This window comes from Daldinia childiae (genome assembly GCF_008694065.1).
Source record: "Daldinia childiae strain JS-1345 chromosome Unknown Scaffold10, whole genome shotgun sequence".
Taxonomy (NCBI): domain Eukaryota; kingdom Fungi; phylum Ascomycota; class Sordariomycetes; order Xylariales; family Hypoxylaceae; genus Daldinia; species Daldinia childiae.
Window position 1 is genome coordinate 880,845 of NW_022984651.1, and position 24,410 is coordinate 905,254.

The 24,410-nt window shown below is 44.4% G+C and overlaps 8 protein-coding genes across 8 annotated transcripts; 2 read left to right on the plus strand and 6 right to left on the minus strand.

The window, feature by feature from the left end:
* Window positions 1-4,185: 4,185 nt before the first annotated feature.
* Window positions 4,186-6,283, minus strand: GL218_07982 (DNA polymerase kappa; the record flags this gene model as incomplete). The annotated part of the gene is made up of 2 exons (XM_033584768.1): window positions 4,186-5,055; window positions 5,315-6,283. 2 exons carry the CDS (start codon window positions 6,281-6,283, stop codon window positions 4,186-4,188), a joined length of 1,839 nt encoding a protein of 612 aa, XP_033441302.1.
* Window positions 6,284-6,639: 356 nt separating this feature from the next.
* Window positions 6,640-7,971, minus strand: GL218_07983 (putative impb mucb samb family protein; the record flags this gene model as incomplete). Its single annotated transcript, XM_033584769.1, has 1 exon — window positions 6,640-7,971. One exon carries the CDS (start codon window positions 7,969-7,971, stop codon window positions 6,640-6,642), a length of 1,332 nt encoding a protein of 443 aa, XP_033441303.1.
* Window positions 7,972-8,541: 570 nt separating this feature from the next.
* GL218_07984 (Alpha-L-arabinofuranosidase A) lies at window positions 8,542-11,077 on the minus strand (the record flags this gene model as incomplete). Its single annotated transcript, XM_033584770.1, has 9 exons — window positions 8,542-8,937; window positions 8,997-9,079; window positions 9,145-9,163; window positions 9,233-9,311; window positions 9,435-9,933; window positions 9,985-10,146; window positions 10,221-10,365; window positions 10,427-10,891; window positions 10,946-11,077. The coding sequence occupies 9 exons, from the start codon at window positions 11,075-11,077 to the stop codon at window positions 8,542-8,544; spliced, it is 1,980 nt and encodes a 659-aa protein (XP_033441304.1).
* An 896-nt stretch (window positions 11,078-11,973) lies between these two features.
* Window positions 11,974-12,512, minus strand: GL218_07985 (uncharacterized protein; the record flags this gene model as incomplete). Its single annotated transcript, XM_033584771.1, has 3 exons — window positions 11,974-12,141; window positions 12,223-12,278; window positions 12,374-12,512. 3 exons carry the CDS (start codon window positions 12,510-12,512, stop codon window positions 11,974-11,976), a joined length of 363 nt encoding a protein of 120 aa, XP_033441305.1.
* A 3,340-nt stretch (window positions 12,513-15,852) lies between these two features.
* GL218_07986 (uncharacterized protein) lies at window positions 15,853-16,973 on the plus strand (the record flags this gene model as incomplete). Its single annotated transcript, XM_033584772.1, has 2 exons — window positions 15,853-16,280; window positions 16,349-16,973. 2 exons carry the CDS (start codon window positions 15,853-15,855, stop codon window positions 16,971-16,973), a joined length of 1,053 nt encoding a protein of 350 aa, XP_033441306.1.
* A 467-nt stretch (window positions 16,974-17,440) lies between these two features.
* GL218_07987 (uncharacterized protein) lies at window positions 17,441-17,963 on the minus strand (the record flags this gene model as incomplete). The annotated part of the gene is made up of 3 exons (XM_033584773.1): window positions 17,441-17,507; window positions 17,573-17,730; window positions 17,802-17,963. The coding sequence occupies 3 exons, from the start codon at window positions 17,961-17,963 to the stop codon at window positions 17,441-17,443; spliced, it is 387 nt and encodes a 128-aa protein (XP_033441307.1).
* Window positions 17,964-19,079: 1,116 nt separating this feature from the next.
* GL218_07988 (uncharacterized protein) lies at window positions 19,080-20,975 on the plus strand (the record flags this gene model as incomplete). Its single annotated transcript, XM_033584774.1, has 6 exons — window positions 19,080-19,274; window positions 19,373-19,436; window positions 19,492-20,228; window positions 20,290-20,496; window positions 20,599-20,797; window positions 20,857-20,975. The coding sequence occupies 6 exons, from the start codon at window positions 19,080-19,082 to the stop codon at window positions 20,973-20,975; spliced, it is 1,521 nt and encodes a 506-aa protein (XP_033441362.1).
* Window positions 20,976-21,237: 262 nt separating this feature from the next.
* On the minus strand, window positions 21,238-22,615 carry GL218_07989 (Protein kes1; the record flags this gene model as incomplete). Its single annotated transcript, XM_033584775.1, has 3 exons — window positions 21,238-22,029; window positions 22,092-22,469; window positions 22,532-22,615. 3 exons carry the CDS (start codon window positions 22,613-22,615, stop codon window positions 21,238-21,240), a joined length of 1,254 nt encoding a protein of 417 aa, XP_033441363.1.
* Between the last annotated feature and the right edge of the window lie 1,795 nt (window positions 22,616-24,410).

Sequence of the window (24,410 nt, forward strand, 5' to 3'; positions counted from 1 at the left end):
AGCGATTCAGCTCCCGCGCTTCGATTCGCCCAACCACGGCCCAGGCTGCTAGGGCGCGGGGACTCCACGGATTGGAAAGTGTGAATGGCACCGACATGCATTGGGCCGGCACGATTTAACTTACTAAGAATGACCGAGGCTCAGTCCCTACAGTAGTAGCTCTTGTAAGCCGGTTTTACATGACTTTGGTACCTTGTTTCTAATTCGGAAGGATCCGGTAGGCTTCTGACAAAATGAGGTAGGTTAGCTGACATGACTCTAGAATTTTCCCCCTAAAGGTCGGAATAGTGGCCATATAATAACGCCGAGGGAGCTTTATGTCTGCTTGAAGCCTTTACTTAATTTGCTAACAATCGGAATCATTATTGCCTTAAAAACCGAGTGGTATCAACACGTCAACACTATGAAGCCAATGTAGACTATCTCCAAACTACTCTATGCCGAGATGGAAGGTATTCACTCCACGAATAATTCTACACGTGCCAATAAGCCGGTGACGTGTGATGCGGCGCAATGCTCGGCCGCTCTATCGATTTGAGGTCCATGAGCAAGTTATCGATTGGCTAGGTACCTGAAGGGCAGCTATAATTCGTGCAAGTATACTTGGAGAAGCTCTCGGTGAATTTCCGAATGTTTACTATTTTCTCTAGCTTATTTGTCACGTACAGCTTTCCTAAACTAGGTCTATGACGAATTCCTCTCTCAATTTTTGATGTTAATTAAGGCTTTCCGCGTGGGGAGTGTCACTTGATATTTTTAAACATCACCTTCATTAAAAAGACTATTCAAGGGACGGAGTTTGATTAATACAGGCCGAGATAATGCTCGGCTTTCTGGGCTATAATGCATTTGTCAAATAGCAAGTAGCCTTACATAAGGCGAGCTCTCGATATACTACATACTATTATATTCACTTAGATATTGACATCTCATAACAACGTTATAGAATTATGCAGGAATTGGATAAACATTTCCTTTCTAAATTCAACATCATAAGTTCCCCTAGATCCCCATGAAGTCCACGACGTATACTTCCAGTCAAAAGGCTACTCGAATATGGGCGCCGTTTTTATAGTCTTTTCCCTATCGTTAAGACACCCAAGAAGTACGCTTAGCGATAGGCCAGCCATCCGTTTTATACTAAGCTTTCGTCGTAACCAATACTCTCAAAAAAGTAGTCATTGATTCTAATCAACGTCATTATCGACTACCGTGTCGGGTTCTAGATTACTTCGTTTGAATTGGGGTTGGGCTGGTCCTGGTCTTGTAGTCGCATTGATACCTAGTAGAGTTGTTCCTAGATGATGGTTAATTGTACGTCGATTGAGCGTGGCTGCTTCCTCTTCTATAATGGCAGCATTTAATATGAATTGTTGTACCAAAGCTCCAATCATATCGTCCCCCTCGGTCTGTATGGTATTTATTCTGGTATCATCAAGTACTATATCTTCAGGTCTTTTTGCCACTCCTCTCTGGGCCTCTTCTAGGAGCTGGTCTAGAGTTGGGACCGCGTCACGACCGATCGCCATGCATCTTGCTACGAGGTCTCGTAATTCAATATCTATGAACGGTGATTGTGTAAAGAAAGGGGGTGCCTCTGTCGCTATCCATTGTCCATTATCGAGTTGGTATGGCCAGCCCCCATGTGGAATGCGATTTAGATAAGACTCATCAAGCTGATGTTGGAAAATAATAATGAATAGCTGTAGGTCTATTAGCAAGATATTCAGAGATGGACTTTTATACTAGGGTGGCTTACAACTCCGATATTAGCAATATTATTGTAAATCGCGTCGTCTGCATTTGGTAATACATCTCCCCGTCCAAAGTCAATGAGCTGGAACAAAAATTAGCATGTTTCACACTCGCAATTTTCTTCATCGAGGAATACTGGAGGCATAATTTCACTCTTACAACAAGACTTGACACACCTTAAATATTGGAACAAGTGAATGTTCGAAGTCATCACTAGTTAGATCACCAATAATAACATTATTCCCATGAGGTGAATTCTGTATCACTCCTAATGGCGGATGACCGTGAAATTGTTCCCGACTCAGCGGTTCATCGGGTCCGCCCTGCGGGGGAAATGCCATAGCTAGCACCTGACGTACCACTATAATGAGAAAATGCTGGTTAGCTTCTTGTTTGAGAGTGTAGTTGGCGCAAACCCGAGAGGCCAATGTGTTTAGGGAAATGGTAGTACTGACAACAGAGAAATGCACGCCAAAGAAACCGACTGGGAACTCGATAGTGAGCTTGGTCCATCCTATCCCGAAAGGCATATATTGTACCATGCGGAATAAAATCGAGCGCGAGGGTAGGACGTTTCCCAGTACCCGATACATTAAGATTGGCCTCAGCAAGAGGAATCATCTGCCCGATATGCTCGGCGCCTCTTAGCATTTCGAGATATTGTGCCTCATTTCTCAAGTCCGCGTCCGCTTCATCGCTAATAGAGTACTTTACAACTATGTTCCGAGAGGGGTGTCTTCTTTTATCAAGGAAAAGAAGTGCACCGCCATCTAGGTGCAAGAATGACTATTAGTATTTGTCTGCTGGAAAACTCGAGATATATAGATAAAAATAAATGTGGTCCTCTCGTAATAGAAGAGAAGCTTACTTACGGCGCCCTATTCCTGCAACACCACGGTATATAAGATTCTGATTTGTTGTGAAATACGTGGAGGTCCTATCTGCCAATGCTGCCATCCTAGCATTTTCCGCATCTTCTGCAGGTAGCGATAGGAGCAACCTTCCTATTAAATCGTAATCCATTATGTTATTCGTGTTCTAGTTATGACTGTGAAATACTAGTGTCGTTACGTGGATATTGGTTTTATAGTAAACCGCGCCAATACGGGCGATTACTGTTAGGTAATGATATACTTGTGTTCAATGTTAATAAATTATTGCGCAAACTAGTTTATATCAACATAAGACTAGCCATAGCTAGAGTAAAGACCTTTCACAAACAATGGCCCTGAATGAATCAATCCCATTATTATAAATAACTCTAAGCAAGTCAAAATACTGTCCTTTCTTTGTTCTACTCACAACTGGCTTTTTATCATAAAGTGCTATGTTCGCTGGTTTTAGCTGCCTCTATTGTCATGCAAAGATGACTGTTCATTAACTAAGATGGGAGGGTTTTACGGGTATTTAACCTTGTAATGGTATAGTGATTTTGGTTTTCCGTATAAGCTATACGTTATATTTAAATGTGATCGTCTCGACTTTTTTACTTATTAATGCTAGCTTTTGCCTTGGTACTGTGCTTTAGTTAAGAAAACGGCTAGTAACTAAGGACTGATCTAAAATACTTCTGAACAGGAGGGTTCAGGAGAAATCGTTTTATATTAATTCATTGCTATTGGTGCTAGGTTTCAATTGAGAAGTTGGGCAAGTCTAATGAATGTCTCTGATTCAACAAGAAGGTTATTCCGACCTCTGAAAATTACAGGAATCGGTATAGATTTTAGCGCTGTTCGGAAATAGATTTGGAATATATGAGAAGTCTCGTAGTAGAAGCAATTATGCAGAAAACTTGATGACGCTTCTATAATTGGATAAGAATAATATTATCCGATCCCATCGTGTAGACATCTCGTTTTGATACTTCTGTCTCCACATGCAGTAATACTCATTTCGTACTATATTTTTGCGTGTTACATTACCCAAACAATATAGATTAGGATAAGCATCGCCGAGCTAGTCTGCCTCCAAAATGCGAACAGATATATTGGGACTATAACCGGATGTGCCCAGAGAAACTGTAGTCTCAGTATGTAATAAGTTAGTAGATTGCGTCCTTGTGAACATAATAATGAGGTGTGATTGTAAGATCCACGGGGGCGCCATAGTAGAGGCTTGTTCGGGAATAATATGATGCGCGAGGAACCAAAAGCCATCTTTGCCCTCACTTTTAGATTACTGTAGTTAACTGCCGTCCGAAGATGTCCGACGTATTTTGACTAGCCCACAGCTACGTAGCGACCGCTACACACGAGCCGTAGGTACGTTATAATAAAGGAGGCGTAGGAAGCTTCAAGAAGAATACGGGCGACTGGCTGGCAGGGAAACAAAATAAAGGAAACAAAATTACTATGGGCCAAGGGCGGAGGTATAATACTAACAATATTTGCATCATTATATACAACTATCATCATAAAGTATAAACAAATCTCATAATCCCCCACCAAAAAACAGCTTCGTCTGCCTCGGATCAGCCGAATTCGTCGTCCGGCTACGTTGCTTCTTCTCGGTACTGCCTTTTCGCCTCTTGGGCTGTGGCGCGGCGTCAACTGCAGAGCTCGGGTTAGGTTTGAATTCGCGCTGAACCGTATCACGGATCGTCTGGCGCGAAAGACACAGGTCGATGTGCTCGTTGAACAGGCGCTCGTCGGTGGCTTGCGGCCGGCTGCAGATGGGACAATCCCAATATTCCTCAGGCTCGGGGTCTGGGGCTGGGCGTTTGGGGTTAGGGTTGGGGTTTGGGAGGATTTCTTTGCCGTGGCGTCGGTAAGTGGTGTCTTTTTCGGCTTTGGGAGGCCCGGCGAGATCTAAGCCGGGCTCGTGGGTATCATCGTCAGGTAATTGGTCTAGGAGTTCTTGTGGAATATCATATTCTTGGGCAGATTCGGTTGTCCCTTCGTCGGCCAACCCGTCGGACCCCGTTTTTAAAGGTCTCAGTCCAAAAAATGTACGAGCGTCGGGCTTCTTGGTGCTAACTAGGTGCGTGCACCGGAGGCCCATTAAGCGTAACTTCATACCCGGAACCTCTTGCTCCAGCTTTGCCAAGATAGGCAACGAATAATTATATAAGTCGTCCGCGGCGCAAATAGCTCTTGGCGTCACAACTTGCCTCGTCAAAACTTCGTATGTATGTAACTTTACCTTTAAGACAAGAGTCCGACCTTTGCACTCGGCTCTTCGCATGTCCTTTTCTAATTCGTCAGCTGTCTGCTTCAGTTTTTCTCTCAGTTGTACTGGGTCTGAAAGATCTCGGAACGTGCTTTCGGTTCCGACGCTCTTCCGTTCAAACTCCTCCACGGGCTGGACTTCGGTCCTGCCTAGCCCGAGATAACACATGAGCAGGAATTCGTACGTTTTTTCACCGAAAAGTTGACGTCTGCGATAAGTTAGTACTTTGAATAAGCAGATCCCTTGTTATTTTACCGCCTAGCTTAATTGCTAAGAGAAGAATTACAGATTGTAAAATAGAAAGGTATTTTAACGTACTAAGCATGTGTTAGTCTCGGTTCAAAGTAAAGGATCGTCATATCGAAGTCCAGAAATGAGTCTGTGCACGTACCAAAAGCTGACGATGGGGATAGACATCGCCACATGTTTTGACCCCTATCTCCTGCAACTCCCGTTCTAAAACTCGCCCGATTCCGTTTACCTTTCTCGTCGGAAGGTCGCGCATGAAATTCATTATAGCATTACGATCGTTAGGCAGGATGTATTGGCCATTAGGCTTGTTCATATTAGAACAGATTTTAGCCAGCTTCGCATTTGCGGCAATTCCAGCAGAAACCGTGATCTTCGTCTTCTCATGAATCTCGTCTCGCATTTGCTGGACAGTGTCCTCGGGCGTCATGTTATGTTCGACACAATATTCGGTGATGTTGAGATAAGCCTCGTCGATACTAGCGCTTTGGAACCTTGGATCGTATTGCGCCAAGACTTGTCGGACCTCCTGAGCTTTGGAGGTGTACTTGTCAAAGTTGAGAGGGAGAAGGAGGAGGTTAGGACATAGCTTTTTGGCGACGAAGCCAGCCATGCCACTTCGACAACCGAATTTTCGAGCGAGGTAATTGCATGTAGTGAGCACGCCGCCTCCAACAGCGAATGGGACATCCTTGAGCTCGGGTCGGTCGAGTTGCTCTACGGCAGCATAGAATGCATCGCAATCGACGTGGACTATATACTGCGTTAAGTCACGGGAGACCTCGAGCTGGGTTATGAGTTGATCCGCAGCCCGGAGCTCGCGAGTTAGATCAAGCTTCTCTAGACGCCGCTTCTTCTCCAAAATCTGCTCGATCTTCTGCGTCAAGATCTTGTCCTTGACTTCTTCGCGGTTAAAGAACTTAGATCCTTTGGATGCGTTATAAATGATTTCCGAAACCTTAGATTGATCGACAGAGTCCTGGCCGGCTTTGGTGAGCGAAGGCCCGAGGAGAGAGTATTTGAGAGTATTATGTTGGCCATCATCTTGCTTAGGCCCTTCTACCTCGGGCTCTTTTTTCTCGGTTTTCGGTGTACCAGGTCTCTCAGCCATTTCGAATTCATGCTGTAAATTTGAAGACGATTCCTCTTATCATAATCATGATTCTTTATCGCGGGGGTAATGAGACAAAGATACTCCAAGACTTGCAGCGCGTCATCCTTTTTACGCGTTAACACGTGATGCCTATTTTAAATAATTAATGAGGTACGATGTATATGCGGATGCGGGTGCGACGGACACTGTGAGGGGTATTCTAGGAGGTACTTAGCCTAGTGGGTTCCTATGCTTGTACCTACCTCTAAGTTTTAGACTCTAACAATAACAACTATTACATATATCGTGATATTATACGGAATATATCATCCCAAGTTACATATATCAAATTACACATATATCACAAGTGGTTACTATACAACTGAATCCTGTTCAAAGTCCTCCACACTTGTATGACACTCTGAAAATTCCTCTTCATCCTCCTCCATCTTCAACTCCTCGTCCATCTCCGTCTCAATCTCCGTCTTCCCTTCCAGGATCCTACCCACCGAATCTTCCAGTAGCGCTCCGATAAAGCCTCTATTCTTCTGATCATTTCTCACCATGGTGGCAAGCACTTCTTTCTCCAGGTTATCCAACTCTTCTCGCCGCCGTTGAATATCCTGCAGATCGGCTGTGGCAGAATACACCAGTGCATTTTTATTCATCTCCATCGCTTTGACTTTATTGTCTAGCTCGTAGCATATCTCTTCGAGTTGGCCCGCATGCTTGTGGTCACCAATTGTAAATGCAAGGGTCACTGCTGACTTGAGTAGATCTTTTATACCACGGGCAGTCATCGGGACCCTATGAACCGCGCTATGTCGCAATTTGTCTGTTGAGAATAGCACCTCTCTCAAAGGTGTTGCTCCCAAGTCAAACGCCGTTTCGGGTATCTCGTCAGCCATCTTAGCCAGCAGTCGCGTCCATTTTGTCAGTTCGAGTGAACTAGCGCAGTCCAACCCTGTATTCTCGAGAAGTGCCGGCATATGTTTTCTAGTAAATTCGAAGCAACTTTCCTCTAGCATACGTTGCGCCTCACTTAGTATAATATGCTGTGCCTTATACGGAATGTATGTCGGGTATAGTGAAGGCAGTGTGACTAGCTGTTGTGAAGTTACATTTCCGGTGCTTGGGAACTCGATTTTAGGGTGTGGACTATCTCTTTCAGTCCCGTTAAGCACCTCGCCAGTTTGATTGGTGGAATTCTCATCAGCTTGCTTGGTGGCGTCCTCATCAACTTGCTTAGTGACACCCTCATCGGTTTGTTTGATGACGTCCTCGTCGGTCTGTTTGACGGCGTTCTCGTTGGTTTGCTTAGTAGCATGTTCCTCAACTCCGGCATTGCATTCGGCGTCGTTTTGTCCTACACTAGCAACTTCGTCTAGTACCTCGGCTGTCGATTTAGCAGCTTTAACTTCAGATGCTTCACGTTTGACCTCCTGTTCCGGTGGTGTGTGGAACAATTCGGGAAATTCCGCCTTCGCCTTGACTTCTGATTTAAAGATATGCCGTGATAGGAGGTCGCGAAGGATCTCGACCACATTCTCTATGCTCAAGCCATGGGTAAGTGACCTTAACACCTGTGGCCACCTCTCGATCTCTTCGCGTATCTTTTTCTGTTTCCGTAGCTCCGCTTTCTGGCCCACGAAGATGGCTCGACAGGCGAGGTAAACACGCCGTCTATCCGCTATCGTGTTTGCCATGTTCTCTCCGGGGTATGAGCCTCCAAAATCTAGCCGGATAAGAGCGTACTAGTTGCTGACCCTTTAAAGAGAGGCTTCAGCTTAGTCGGGCAGCGATGCAGGCGGAGAGCAACATAAAAACTCCGTTTCTTTACTCCAACTTCGCCTACACTTACCTCATCCAAAGCTTGCATGTGTTTCGCAAGCCATGTGTCTCCTATGTCTCGAGCGTTTATTGGTGAAAGACAGCACAGCAGTGTAGCCCCCAATATGGGACAACTGGTCGCATATACGTGCTACCCCACAACTCGAGATACATATCCTCGAGGCTCTCCTATGACTTGCAACCACATCATTACGGAACCAGAACCATTCATTCTCTTTTTCCTATTAACCAATAGGATCTAACGAGTTGAATTCGCCGAGCCTCCAATTTCCAAGAGCCTCTTAGTCCACGTAAATATGTTACTTCATCTCTTATTAATCACGTCGACGGTAGGATTGTTTTTGATTTAACAGAAATTGCCAGCGGGTATTATTTATATTATATGTCATAATCTAACATATTGATTGCCAAGATAACTCAGAAGATCAACCCTTTCCTGCTGCCCTATTCCAGCGACGAGACTTCGGGGGGCTCGTATCCAAGACGGCAATACTCAAGTTAGGTAACGAAAATTGAAAACTACCGGTCTTGTCGGATCGTATCGTCTTCTTACTAGTCTTTACAACATTAATGTCGGTAGCCGGATCATTGACACCATATGGATCTTTCGGTCCCGTGAGGATAGTTAACTCGGCAGTCGTTCCCTGTTTAACACCTTCGAAGGATAATTTGACAGGGACATCAGCACCGTCTGTTGAATTATAGACTGCTGCTTTGAAAATGTGTCCTCCTGTCTTATCGTTCTTTCCAGCCACGTAGTAGACCGGATCAAACTGTGAAGTTGCCGGCAGTGTCTCTGTTAGGAGATGAGCCGCCATAAGCTATTCGCAAGTAGTATAAGTATGTATTCCAAAGCTTCGAATATGGTAATATAACTTACCTCCCATACGTACCAAGACGTAGATCGAGTAACCTTATTAGCAGTGAACTGAATGGCTGTAATTTCCCACTGCCAGCGGTTCACTATCATATATCAATTAGCAATGCTCATAGGGGGTGAATAGGCGTAAGTGGTAAGTTCGACATACTATTCCGAATGATCGGTGCCTGTAGCATTTATTAGTTTAGTCCTTCACAATTCCTAACTTTACACAAAATTATCAAACTGTAACTTACATATGCCGCCCCGATGATTCTGTCTGCATTGCGCTCGTAGCCGATGAGCGACACGGCCTCACCAACGGCGCCTCCCCACCTATACGAAGCTTCAAGTTAGCATATATCCAAGCCCCACAGCTAACGTAGTCATAATATTCAAACGAGTCCGGGAGGATTATAAGGTAAAGACTTTTAATAAATTCAATGGAATGATACTAACCAGGGAAACGGTTGTTGCGGCCCGTCCCAGCCAGAACCACCATTCGGATGGACCGCCGCCATCTCGCCAATGATATGCGGTTGTTTCACGTTATCAAACTTCGAAAACTCAGCAACAAGCGTGTCCGGCTCAGCATACACATGGTAATCGCCAGCTCCCGGTGTTGGGATGTCGTATCCGTCGTAAACCGAGCCCGAGGAGATAACTTGGATATCCGGGTACGCCTTGTTAATGGCCTCGAGGAACAGCGGGAACCGGTACTTTTTGAACGTATCCCAGCCCTTCGGTGCCCCGGCAAGCCAGTCTTCGTTACCGATCTCTACGTATTCTAGCTTCCAGGGTTCCGGGTGCCCTAGCTGCGCGCGGACGGAGCCCCATTTGGAATCGGCGGGTCCGCGGACGAATTCGATTTGGTCGAGGGCGTCGTCGATGAAGAATTGCAGGTCATCCTGTGGTGTGATGTCCCCATTGAGAGAGAGGCCGTCGTAGACGCCGAGGACTATCATCACTAAATTAGATATTGTCTATAAAGGTATGAATGAAACCTTACCAATCTCCATTCCTAAGTCCTCTGCAAACTCTAGGTATTCAAGTAACCCCAAGCCGTTGGTTTGCTGGTATCCCCATACACCCGTGAAGCCGGGTCGATTCTTCAGGGGGCCTAGTGTATTCTTCCAGTCCCACCATGTCCTGTTTGTCAAGCCTTCAAGCACTGTGAAGCACAGTATAGTCGGTTAGTTATCAAGGCTATACGATTTGGAAATCGCATGAATAAAAACGACTCACTGTTACCGCCCGGGATACGGAAGAGGGTAGGGTGAAGTTGTTCCAATGCTTCTGAGATATCGACACGCATCCCATTTTGCCGTCCCTTAAATGTAGGAGGGAAGAGACTGATGAGATTGAAGTCAAGCGACCCTGTCTCTGCGCCCTGTTGAGACATCCTTATTAGACCAGCCATACCTGCTTCATCAGCTCGATGAGCTACTTACCGAGGTATCAAATGTGATGGCAAACGTATTATTAGAACTCGGTGCGTCTTGCGAGGGAGTCAACTCGAAGTTATGTTCCGTCCACTGATCAGCGGTAGACTGGGACTTGACTTTCGTACTTCCAAAAGTCTGACTGGTTGTGCTCGACTGCAGCGAGGCAGTAAATTGGCCGGAATATACCCCCTTAACCCAGAACGAACCGCTATATTTATTGCTAGCCTTGACGTCCATACCCCAGTACCCGTCATTTAAAAATCCTACTTGGTCTTGTCCCTCAGGAACTGCAACATTCAGGGAAGTAACCAAGACGTCGGATAGCGGCGTGCTCAAGTTTTTCAACGATAGCTTAGCGCCGTTCACAGAATGCCATCCGTCAAGTGAAGCTGGGAAGCGTTCACTGATCTGGAAGGCTCGGTTGCGGATTAGCTCGGCGTAGAGACCGCCGTCGCCCGAGTTGTTAATGTCCTAATTGAGTAAGTTGAGTATTTTATTCCTCATTTTAATATGTATATGACTTACTTCATGCAAGAAGCCATATTGATGACCGTTAGTAGCGTTTCCACCTGTCGACTTTACGGAGATATCAACAGCAGCAGCTAAAGAGACTGCGCACGCAAAGGTGCTAGCTAACACGGATAACTTTAGATGCATCGTGTCAACGAGGAACGAATGTGGTTCCAACACACGATCCAAGATCACCTTGCAGTCTGATCGCACCTTCTAAATCCTATCATATGCGTATTAATCCTTATCTTTATATATACAGTAGATCACAATGCGTCCTCCAACAAGACCATGAGCCCCATGGTATGCGGAGAAGCACCTTGGACCTGCATCTCGTATAGTGCCGGCACAAACGACGATCCGGGGCAACCCGGCCACTCTCAATATGCGTGCCTATCGGAACTCGTCCCCGTTCCCAAGATCCGGGCACACGACAAAGTCGCAGGGAGTGTCCCCCAGCGCTAGCATGGAGCGTTCGGCTGCTTGAGGACCGAGTGTTACATTGGCCCATCAACCCGGACCGGAATCCCCCTTTCTTAATGGTGGAATTGCGCCGTCCTAGGAAAGGAAGTCGGGGAAGTGGGGGTGTGTCCTGGTCTTGGTCTTTGGTCTTGGAGTTGGAGTTGGGCTTGATCCACTTTGTCGAATACACTACGACGTGGCCGCGTAAGTTTGAAGCTGTATAGACAGGTTACTGGCGGATTTATTTACCTTCCTATTTGTCCCTGTATTATTTTACGTAGAATAGCCTGCTACACCTGTAACTATTGTGGGAAAGTCTCAGCTGCAAGATGGGTGAGATGATGCCATGATCAGCCCAAGAAACGCCATACTCTTTGAGATCAGGTAGATTAGATAGTTAGCTTAAATAAAAAATCAAATATTTTTGTCCCGCATAATATGTTTATGATTATATTTTATTAGATTTCACATGAATTCACAGCAAGCTTCCACTTATATAGTACTCGATATCAACCGATAACATTTGTCAAATCATCATAGCAATCCAGGAGTATCACAGCCAGCAAACCCGTTTCATTCATTTAAGCACCGCCCTCGCGCTTAGCATACTCCTCCTCGATAGCCTCTTGGTACTTCTCCTCGGGTGATCGGGGGTCTTCGTGAAGTACACCATCCTTGATAAGTTTCTCAGGAGGGGGTCGGTGGGAGATCTTGTCGTTGAGCGAGTCGGCGCGCATGTGTCTTGCAAGCTATGTATTTGAGCTCATAGTTAGTTATTTTCGCTTTTTTAAACTTCTTCACGGATGAGAGGGGCAGATATAAATACTCACCTCCCTCTGCTTTTCCTGAAGGCCGGGGGCGACATTCGAAGCAGGTAAGATGTTCCCTGTTGGAGAGAAGGCTGTGTCAGCTTTATACAGGATGTGTATGCAATAGTAGCTTCTACATAGGGAAATATAGGTATAATGGGAGCTATCGTACTCTCAATAAGCTCAGAACGGTCAGGACGCTGCTTCAGGTGTTGTTCGAGCGAGTTCCTCCTCTCACCATTCGGGCGGATAGGGGAAATAGGAGTCTCGTCGACTGAAGTCCGCTGTTGCTCCTTGTTTTCGTCGGCCATGCTGTCTATTTGAGTGTTCGCAACTTGTATATGCGTGGTTATGTTGCTATTGTTTGATGTAGAATATGCAGTAGGTAAGGTATTTCAAGCTTGTTTCTAAGCTGTCAACCTTGCGAGCTTAAAACAATGGGTTTTTATGAAGACAACAAGAGTTTGGGTCTATGGTTCGACAAGGAACAAGGGGCTTATATCATGTGGGGAGACCTTTAACTCATGTATTAGCTGTTGTATTAGCTGTAAAGCTATGAGGTACATACATAGGTATGTATAGGTACCACCTAATTGTACCTAATTGTACCTTAGCATTTAGGTAGCTAAGGTACCTACTGTAAACAATAAAATAGAATTGGTTCAATCAGCTGAAAGCGTCAGGCGCCGATGACATAGCAACGGGAGGTAGGCCACCTGCCCCGCACAGCCCACCAAAACAACCTTACATTAGCGCCACCAAAGAGTGACGTAGCCTACAATACATTCTTATGATACGTTCGTTTTATGCAACGCTACTTTGTTTACTACCAATTCAAGTAGTCTATTATTATTTGCATTTTGAAAGAAGCGAGTAATGAAAAAAATTCTACTTTATTAATTGTGGTCCTGCCAACAACACAATAGTAGCATTGAATATAGGGCCATAACACTATGTAACTAAATCTTCACCGCCCCCAGCTCGAGTAGTCCTGTTTGTTCCCTAGTACATTTTCTAACCCAGCAGCATGAAACACATGGCTATCCACTCTATAGAGAACTACGATCAGAAAGGAATAGTTGATATAGCTTAATATATTCTTCGGCTTTATTACTATCCCTTTGTAAAGCATCCCTTATTACTCAAACCCCGACATCATATGAAGCTATAATAAAGAATTCACGATGAATCAATGTCCTCAAGTTGCCATCTTGATACAGGTATTTCACATTCCACTTATATTCTCAAATCAAGACTTCCAAAAGACCCGAGATATGCATCTTAAGCATGTCCCAAAAGAGCTTCACCAACCAGATATAAATAAGAAACGTACTGTGGTCAAGCTGGCACTTAAGGACATAGAGTATAAACTTATAACACTTCCGCTCTCCTAGGGGAAATTTGGGTTAGCTAAGAAGACGTAATGCATATAGAGTTATTAATGTTTACTACTTTAACTACTCAATATTAAAGACTTGCTCCATCGAACTATATAACCTAACACACCTAAGAAAAATACATTATAAATCTATGTTCCGTTGCTGCAAACACTTAAGATTATCTAATTAGCTAAGCGACTATAAAAAAAAACTCACCTGGGGTACCTGGGTTAGATAACTCTATACTCAGGCTTCTAAACCAACCCACATTAAACACTTAGATTTCTGTACATTATAGTCAAGCTTTTCTTGCACATGATGTTAGTCTGCAATATTGTGAATATTGTCAAATTTAACCCCTAAATAATGGCCAATTATAAATGTATCATCCTATCACACATTTTTACAGAGACGTATGTCGGGGTGAGCTCTATACTACATAAATGACTACTACCCCCCTCAAATAACTTGTTGCTCCCTTTTACATCTCTTTCTATATATATAAGTTTCCCGCGATATATACGTTTTGTAAGCTATCTAGCCGGTTATAACCGATAGTAGATAAAAGCGAGTAATTTCTCCTTAGGGATAGCAGTTCTCATATAGACAGGTATACAATATCGTTGAGCTTGATATTACTCCTTTACCAACAAACCTCGAACTCTAAAAATTACACTGCAACAGCAGGGCTACCTGTGTAGTATTCGTAAGCCCTAGGTTAGGTGCTATGCCATATTCTAATCTTGCATTCGTAAAAATATAAAAACTGTTGTCTGTTATGAAATGGACTCAGAAAGCTTGAAGATAACTTCATTACTCTGCAAGATGTTGGGATGTATTTATCCAGTTTATATAGCCACGAGCTTCCGTGGCCAAGTTTAGAGTTCTTCGGATAACAGTAAAGTTGTCTCTATCCTTGCTCGATCTCGTGATACGAGCTCTAAACCTCAGTTATGGAGACCAATGACCACCCAGAGCGTCTTATACATCTCTCATCTCAAACCTTGACGCTTCCTATGAGCCAACTTGAAGCACATAAAGTCATCGTCGTAGGAGGCAGTTGGCGCAACTGATATAGAGATAGTCCTAAAATTGGCCGGGGTCGACGACTGAACTTATCTAAATGAATTACTTGGTATGAAAGGGGAAAGGAGGTTATAGAATCTTAATACCGTAGTACAGAAGCACACCTTCTATACACTTCCTATATGTAAAAGTTTCGAGGAATTGGTGTGATTACAATCACCAATCGGAATTCCCGTGAATCAAATAGACCCGTAGCCTAGCCGATAATAGTCTAACGCTTCCTAGTATTCCGATAGTGACAACTATTTACCCACGTCGGTTCCTCCTGCTTGATATATCGGAGCATGGGAGGCATACGCAACCCCGGGCCCCGGACCGCGTTCCTAGAAGCTATCGATATCACGGCCTTGCGCCGCTACCGGAACATCCTATACGACACAACTAATCACTATTCCGGGGTTTCATGACGTGCGATATACAACTATAATTTTATTCGTTTACACCATTTCCACCGACCCGGAGTACGAGTTAATTCTGTGGACCTCCTTTCCATGATAGGAGTTGAGTTTGTGAGCGGTGACGCTTGACCCCCACCTATAGCTCCTACGTTGTCCCCGATTTGACCAGTTGGGGTTCTTTGTCCCTCTAGTAGGTTACATTGGGAAAAGCCTAGACAAAGCTACATGCTACATACGCGCATTATATGCAAATGGTAGGGACTGGATGGGCTCCCGGTTGGTCATGATGTCAACTTTAGGTGGACCGAATAAATGTAGGTTGGACCCTGAGAGCTGCAAAGGGAGCGAGTCGGGGATTAGTCCTGTAAGGTTTGCCCAGCGACGAACTTTTTCGGTTCTAGTAAGAGAATAGCCACGGTTGTATCACAAATCGGTAGCGATAGTTAGGTTATTCCTTCAACCAGTGGCGGTATCGGAATTTTTGATGTCATTGTGTATCTGGGTCAAAGAAAGCGTCTTAGAACACATCAAGCTGCATGATAGTCTGACGATCTTGAGTTGGCCGCGCTTATAACATTGAACTGATAAGACTAACCCTAGGTACACAATAGCTTCTCGGCAGGACGGAGTATAAGAGCTAGTGCGGACTCATTGATAAGGTGGACTGGTCTCAATTCCTTCTTCCTAGAGCTTTAGTTTTGTAGTCTATACATCCAGTGTTGTCGTATTATTATAAAATCTACAATTTAACTTTTAATACGACCTATATCTTCTTAAAAGCACTTACCATGAGTGTTGAACAAAGAGTAACCAGGGGAGACCATCCTGAACCCCCCTATCCTCTCCATTCGTCCATAGTTCACCGCATCAACCCTCAATATGAGGCTTTCTATAACAAGCATATAATCAAGAACCAGCAAGTTCACTTGCAGCCCATAGAAGCTTCGCGGGCAAGTGGCACTCTAATCCCAGGTGCTGGACCCCCGGCCCCCGTGGCCCAGACAAAGGACTATAGCATCTCGCGGAAGGAGACTACCGGCCCGGATGTCAGGATTCGAGCGTTCACGCCCAATGGATCCAAGCCTGCCGAGGGATGGCCTGTTTGTATTTACTTTCACGGCGGTGGCTGGGTTTTAGGAACTATCGACACAGAAAACGTAATTGCAACAAATCTCTGCGCCCGCAGCAAGTGTGTTGTTATCGCCGTGGACTATAGGTTAGTACCCCTTTATATTTTATTTAAATCGCAACTTAAAAGAGTAAATTCTGATACTCCCTCTTAAGACTTGCCCCCGAAGACCCCTTTCCTGCTGCAGTGGACGACTGTTGGGAAAGTGTGCTGTGGGCTCTAGGCCAAGGGAAAGAAGCTTTGCAACTAGATACTACTAAGCTTGCTACCGGAGGCTCTTCTGCAGGCGGAAATCTGGCTGCGATCATGTGCCAACGCGCCGCCACCCTAGGCAGGTTCAAGTTCTCCTTACAATTACTTTCGGTCCCGGTGACGGATAACACGGCGGACATACACAACAGCACATCGTGGAGGGAAAACCAGCATACCCCGGCCCTCCCAGCTCCCAAGATGCTTTGGTACAGAGAACATTACCTACCCAACCGGTCGGACTGGTCTCACCCCGAAGCGAGTCCGTTATTGTGGGAAGGAGACTGGTCGAAACTTCCACCTGCCGTTATCGTTGTTGGGGAATTGGACGTGTTAAGGGACGAAGGGCGGCAGTTCGGAGATAAACTACGCAATGCGGGCGTAAAGGCTGATGTTCATACCATGGCTGGCCAGCCACACCCCTTTATTGCCATGGATGGTGTCCTAGACGCTGGAAGGGAGGCTATCACATACTTCTGTGATGCGCTTAGGGAAACGATGTACCCGGAACCGGACTCAGTGCCTAAATAAAATAAGCGATGTGCTATGTCTCACGATTGTCTTGTTGAGAAGTACCTGGGTTCACGGGTGTATCAATACATTAGGTAGCAATTCAAAATGCTCCGGGCTCATATAGTTTTGGCTAGCTCCTCTGTTCAAACTTGAATTTGTTTTATGTCAACTATAATGTGAGGGAGTCATAATGTTAAAGTGAAGCATCTACTACCATTCGATCTTAAGACTATTTAATTCATAATATAGTCTAATTTTTTAACATTTTATCATATAAATAGTAGACATTTAGTCATAGGAATAATAGGTAGAATAATACTTGTAAGTGTCACTGATTGATAATTCTAGGTGCTGAGAAAAAGTCTTGTAATTAAACTAAGACATAGGTACATGCCTATTTTCACCCCCTCCAGTTTAAGTGACATCGTAATGCTCACGATTTTCATTTAGCATTTTATTATTTTACTATAGTTAAGAAGCCCTTCTCAGTAGGTTGCGGTGCATTCAATCTCGACGTCCACATTGAGTGGTAGCGTCTTAACGGCAACACATCTACGAGCGATTAGCTACTATAAAAGATGTTCTCTTTGGGTGTAGTCTGTTGGACAGTCACTTACGTTCTGCAAGGCTTTACTTCACCCCAATACTGACTGTAGATCTCGTTCATGGCCGCGAAGTTGTCCATGTCGGAGAGAAAGACGTTGACTTTGACGACCTTGTTGAGGTCGGAGCCGGAAGCTTCAAGGATGGCACCGAGGTTCTTGATACATTGGTGCTATATAAAAAGTACTTCATCAGTAGAGTTTCATGGGGGATAAGGTCGGTACTATGAGTACTTTGACTTACAGTGTGGGCTTGAATATCACCGTCGACTATTTTCCCGGTCGCAGCGTCCATAGGAACAGCTCCGGAGACGAAGACAAATCCGTTGGCCTTGATGGCCTGGCTGTAGATGCCAGCCAAGGGCTTTGGCGCCTTATCCGTAAGTACGGGGGTCTTTTCGGCCATGGTGTATACCTTGTTCGTTCGAAGGACTAGTCAAATATTACAGTATGAATTCTCTACGAGTCTCGACTATTAAATGTAGGCTGTTTACCGAGGTATTTTTTCTGCAGGTCGATATTTTCGAGTTGGTGTCGCTTGGAACTTCCCAGACATAAAATATGGTTCAAGGAATCCTAACAGAAGTTTATGTACCTACCTAAATATTCAATGCGAGCCGAGAGGGGAAAGGCTACTTCACTACCTGTACCCCATATCGGCGTTATTCGGACATTGAGACTTGCTGTATGTAGTTATGTACATGTAGGAGGGAGGTGCATATGCAACCAAACGAAATAGTACCTGGCACATGACTTGTATTCATGATTCATAGGTTCATTCCTAGATGTATATGTATCTAAGTGGGTAATTATGTAAAGAAAAAAAATAAAATAAAGATATTAACCTAGAGGATAAGCCTCCCGCCTTCATGGAGTGATGGATATCTTATACCGAAAACCCCCCACTGAACCCCAGGATACCCCAATGATACCCCCCACGACCTATGCATGGAAGTATTATTATATTAACAATGAGGTAAGCCTTCTCTGTTGGAGCTATCTCGAACTATTTAATATATCGGTTCGAGATATCATCTATGCAACCTGTAAACAAGCTTTGCATACATATGTACCTAGAAAAACGGATGATCTTTTTTTAAAAATAATTTTTTTTTACACTAGTTACCATTTTTTATTACCACCTCATTGTCTAACAATAGCTTATCAGTTTGGACAGGGATATGGTTCCCAAAGTCCCAGCGTGGTAAGATCTGCTGTGCGACTCTGATTGGGTTGACATATCTACATCTCATTTTATCTCGTTTATCTCCCCCAGAATTTAGATAACGACGGTTGGTGTTACTTTGGAATGTAAAGGAGGTTCGTCATTAGATCCTAGCCAAGATGGACGGATCGGATGGTTATCATGCAAAGATAGATAATTTTTGTTCTTTAATATGACCTGTCGAACCCAACTTTGAAAAACTTCCCCCTGTTTGTGATACATCTACATTCCAGAAACCGTTTTCTTCGAACCAACTGTTCTAAAGGTCTCTAGTTGTGGCTGCAACACCGCTTCACAATGGCAGATGATAAGTTCGTCGGCCTCGCAAAGTCGGACTCAGCTGGGATCAAAAAGGACACCATCTCGAGCGATAGAAACAGCAACGATGTCGAAAGCCATGCGGCCGTCTCTGAGGACATTATTGATCCTATCGCCGAAAAGGCACTCTGCCGCAAATTCGATCTCCGTCTGCTACCGGTTCTGGCTGTAATGGTAAGTTGTTGGAAGCAACCGGCGCAAAATCTCCTATTCTAGCTTCATAGAAAACAACCTACCTATCCTCGTATACATGCTAATAATTCACCTCTCAGTATTTATTCAATGCCCTTGATAAAGGCAACCTGGGAAATGCGCAGACCGCCGGGTTATCCAAAGGTCAGCAAAGCAATCTAGCTCACTTCCATCTCTTACTTACCCATCCCAATCGCAGACCTAAACTTCAAACCGGGACAGTATAACCAGATCGTCGGGATATTCTTCGTCCCCTACGTCCTATTCGCACCACCAGTAGCCATGCTAGGCAAGAAATACGGTCCAGCCCGCGTCCTCCCCATTCTAATGTTTTGCTTCGGCACTCTCACGCTTCTTACCGCGGCGGCGAAAAACTTTAGCGGTGTATTTGCTCTGCGATGGTTTCTGGGCATGTCCGAGTCGGCATTCTTCCCGCTTGTCATCTACTACCTAACGACTTTCTACCGACGCGGTGAACTCGCGAGTCGTCTTGCTATCTTCTACGCTGCCTCTAATATCGCCAATGCTTTTAGCGGGTTACTTGCTTTCGGTGTCTTCCAGATCAAATCAACGCTCGTAGATCACCCCTGGCGGTGGCTTTTCATCGTCGAAGGTAGTGTTACGGTGTGCTTTTCGATATTTACCTTCTTCTATTTGCCCCGTTCTGCCGCCGAGGCCCGGTTTTTGAACGAGGAGCAGAAAGCGCTAGCGTACCGCCGTATACAGATGGACAGTTCTTCTATCGTTAATGAGAAGTTCGTCCTGAGAGAGTCTCTAAAGATATTTAAGAGACCGACGACCTACGGCTTCCTGATCATTGAGATATGTCTCGGTGTACCTCTACAGGCAGTATCTCTATTCTTGCCCCAGATCGTCCAGAGATTGGTCAGCGATACAGTTACGATCAACCTGTATACCGTTGCGCCTAATGTCACAGTAAGAACGAGTCGTCCGGGTTCCCTAGTTAATATATGCATCTTTTCTAATGTGTTTATAGGGCGCTGTTATGTTATTAATACTGGCCTTTACATCTGATGGCTTGCGAATCCGGTTCCCTTTCGTATGCCTCGGCTTCGCGTTTACGTTTATCGGGTTTGTTATATACGCTTCGATAACAGACGTTCATGCGCAGATACGAGTGGCCTACTTCGCAACATTCATGATGTGCTGGGGAACCTCTGCACCGTCCGTATTGCTAAGCACTGTAAGTCATCCCTTGCGAGACCATAGGTCATCGAACAAATCTAGCCGGACCTGGCTTGAATGTTGCGTTCCTATTCTCAAATATATCTAACTTTCTTACTAGTGGTATAATAACAATGTGGCGCACGAGGGTGAACGTCTAACGTTGACCTCGGTTGGAGTCCCCTTGGCGAATCTTATGGGGATAGTATCCAGCAATGTATTCCAGGAGAAAGATGCACCCAAGTACTTGCCTGCCCTAATCACCACCGCGTCTTTTGGTGCTACTGGGTGTCTTGTTGCAGGATGCCTGGGTCTTTACAGTAAGTTATAACCCCTGGAATTCTCGCCTGAAGTAGCCAGTACTAACATATTGTTAAAGTGCTGTGGGATAATAACAATCGCAACCGCCGACAGGGCGTGAATCTCACTGCGAAGGATGTATCAACGTTGCAGCTGAGAGATGGTCCTAAAGTTCCGGAGTTTAGATGGTTCTTGTAAGAGCATAACGTTAAGAGCATAAGGTTACCTAAACGCACCCTGAGCTCGTCTTTGAGTTTTCGTATAGCGTTGAATAAAATAATTTATTGTACAACCCAACACGAGTCTATCCAGCTAGACGTGGATATGTTAAAAATATCGCTTATTTACCCAACCCGCCGGCGTAATATTAACAAACCTTCCGTATACCAACGTGGCCATTGCTAAAATAGCATGCTAAACCCCTGCGAAAATGGCTCCCAATGGTTGCTGTAGACCGAATCTATACCTCTTCTATTTCCAGGAATCCAACCCCAGAATCAAATCGAGAACGGATAGGGCTCTTAATACCATCTTGCTGGTTCTCTGTTATTCTCTTGAACTTTTCGTCATCAAATTTCCAGATCATTTGGTTAGGTCCATCAGCCGGTGCGGATTTACTCTTGACTGAAAGCTTTTCCGCTATAGGATCTTCTTCGACTTGGGTGAAGTACCGCCTAGTCCATGTTTCACCTGCGTCCTTTTCCATTTTCCGTAGCGCGCGCTGGGCGTTCTCGATCCTGCTCTTCTCGTGTCCAGTCGTGAAAATATCGTTTGCATTGATAGCGTCGACAACAGGTTTCCATGCTCGTCTAGATTCGAGGGGGTGCTGCGATTCGACTGGGTCGACCTGAAGTGGTGTCCTCCGTAGCGAGGTTAGATCAACAGCTTCTAGCACCTTCCCCTTGCCGTCTTTGATGGTATATGAATCGCTCCATCGGCCCTCTACGATGAATAGGGGTTTGCTTTCATCATTATCCGGGTATATAGTGGCGATAAACGAGTTGCTTTTGCCTTTTATCCAGCCTTTAGAAGAATAGTTGACACGTGTCGTGTAGCCCGAGGAACTACGGATGTAAGAGACGCCACTGAGCTCTGGGGCTATCTGGAAAGTGACAATCCCTTCGACATGAACTTTTGGCATCGTGATCCAATGGTCTTCGTTGTACTTATCGATGTGTAAGACACTATATCCTTGTCGTTCTATATTTATCGTAGACGAAAAGTAGGCTTTCGGTGAGACATGGCCCTCAAGCTAGTTGTACGTCAGCAGAATATCAACGAGAAGTATCTGATTAAACATTTGCGGTTTCTTACCCTAACGCCATGTGCATCGTTCCAGATTCGAAACGCAGTTGCTGGAGGGTGATGGCTGACTTGCTCGGTGACTAGATGGGTTGTTCCAGCGTCGTCTAACCACTTGCCTAAAAATATTTCCCCTAAAAATGGGTTCAAGGGCTTCAGCTTTTTTCTTTTGCCGTTTTCGTCCTTGCTTGCATGCTGATGCTTCAGAGTGCTTAGAAACCACTGAAGAACCAATAGGGCCCTTCTTTTAGGACACTCTTCTTTTGCGGGAGATACAAGAAGACGTGGGTGCTCAGCCCAGTACGCGCTGTATTCGACTATAGACCGAGGAGCAAGCAGGAAAGGCGGCGCGGTCAATGACGTGAGATCCCCCCTAAATGTTGCGACAGACTGAAAAATAAGAATCAGGGAGATAATTCAGTAGTTAACAGAATATGAACCTAGAGCCATACCTTCATGAATTGAAACCATGCTGATTTATGATGTTGCTCATCTATCTTGTCCTCGCATTTAACAGGGGCAATGGTTAGAGACATGATAGATATCTTGTTGCTTTATTGTATATTATATCCGGCCAAGCAGATTTATTATATTCCTAAGTAATATCGTATTGTTTATTGAGACGCACGACGATTCGAAAGTAAACCCTTCTCTGGAGAGATTGTTGCTTGCCAAGATAGTTGACAAGAAAACGAGAAAAGGAGTAAACAAAAGCAAGAAATAAAAAGGTGTTTTGTTACCTTTCTGGCGTTTATTTAGCTATTACGTTTAATACTACATACATGATAAAGTTCATATGCAGGGCTTAGATCCCGAGTGAGTGGCTAACCACTCTTGTTTCTTGCACGGGGGGAATTGAGACGTTGTCTGCTTCATAGACTAAAACGGGGACATGTGAAGGTGGATTTGGGTGGAGTTTGAGATAACATTGACTGCCCTGACCATTTATAGGTCTCTAGGATGAGAGATAGTAGCGCGGCGCTAAGTGGAGGTGTTTAACCAAACATGGCTAGTAGGTATCTTTACATATAAATTTATACGTAAGGTACAAAACCTTAATAGAAAGATCAACTTTTTATACTTAATCTTTTATCCAGACACATATATTGATATTCAGGAGCAGCCTTTCAGTTCGAAAAGTATTGATATTCAGTACTGTTATATACAAATTTATACGTAAAGCTACCTGCTAGCCATATTTAGTTAAACATCTCCACTTAGCGCCGCGCTACTATCTCTCATCCCAGAGACCTGTATTTGGGTTGCATTTGCTGGGGACATCCCAGGGACACGGACACCAAGACTTACCGTGCATATAAAGAACGTCTAGACTTTCAGGGGTGTGTAACTGTGGCTGAAGCAAGTTAGGTATTTCTTGGTATTTTTTAGTGTTACACGTTGAACAAGTCAGATCGTTAAGGGTAAAAAGCATCCCTAAAGATAACATTGAAATAAACTTTGAAACTGCTTATCGCCACATATAGGTAATAAGTAAGCTTATACTGATAGATCCATACTAAATGCTCATTAATTTAAATCTTTAAGTACATGATGATACTTATGTAGGTATATATATGCTACAAATGATATATGAATTGAAGGTGCTCCGTGATGTAACTAAAATAATAAACCCGACGTTTAAATCGCAAATCGTAAATGCTGGCTGCCGTTTACTATGTACAATAGTATCATGATGCTCAAAACGTATTGTCTTGGTTCAATTGGAACGTTCATCATAGACTTTACATACCCGAATCCGGGCTGGTATTATCGGAGTCGGATTGCTTGTGATCTATCAAACAACAGTGATTAGACTAAAGTGACTAAAGAAAGGGACAAGGAACAACTTACGACATATATTCATACAGGCTTCGTGATTGGCCCCCTCATCAGGGAAAAGTTCTAGACAAGCATTATGGCATGTCTTCTCTATTAGTTGTTGAAGTTGGCTTATAACCTCGGATGGATTCCTCCCAAAGTCCGTATTAAGATTGCCATCAGGGAAAGGAGTGGGCCACGCCCGACTTGCGGCGATGAAGCCGAAAATGATGCTATAAGGAACACGCATTGTAGTGAATATTATATTTCGAAAAGGATTGATGTTAATTAGGTACTGAAACTCAAAAAGATAAGCCACACAAGCATGCTCGAACCTCGGCAGTATATATATATATATATATACATCATAGCGGCGACAAAGACATGTTTGATCCTATTGTATGTATTAATTTAATTGTACGAAAATAACAGGAATAGTCATACGTAGCATTGGGCCCTTTGTGATATATTAGAATATAATCCACTTTATCATATCTGACTTATAAAGGGCCA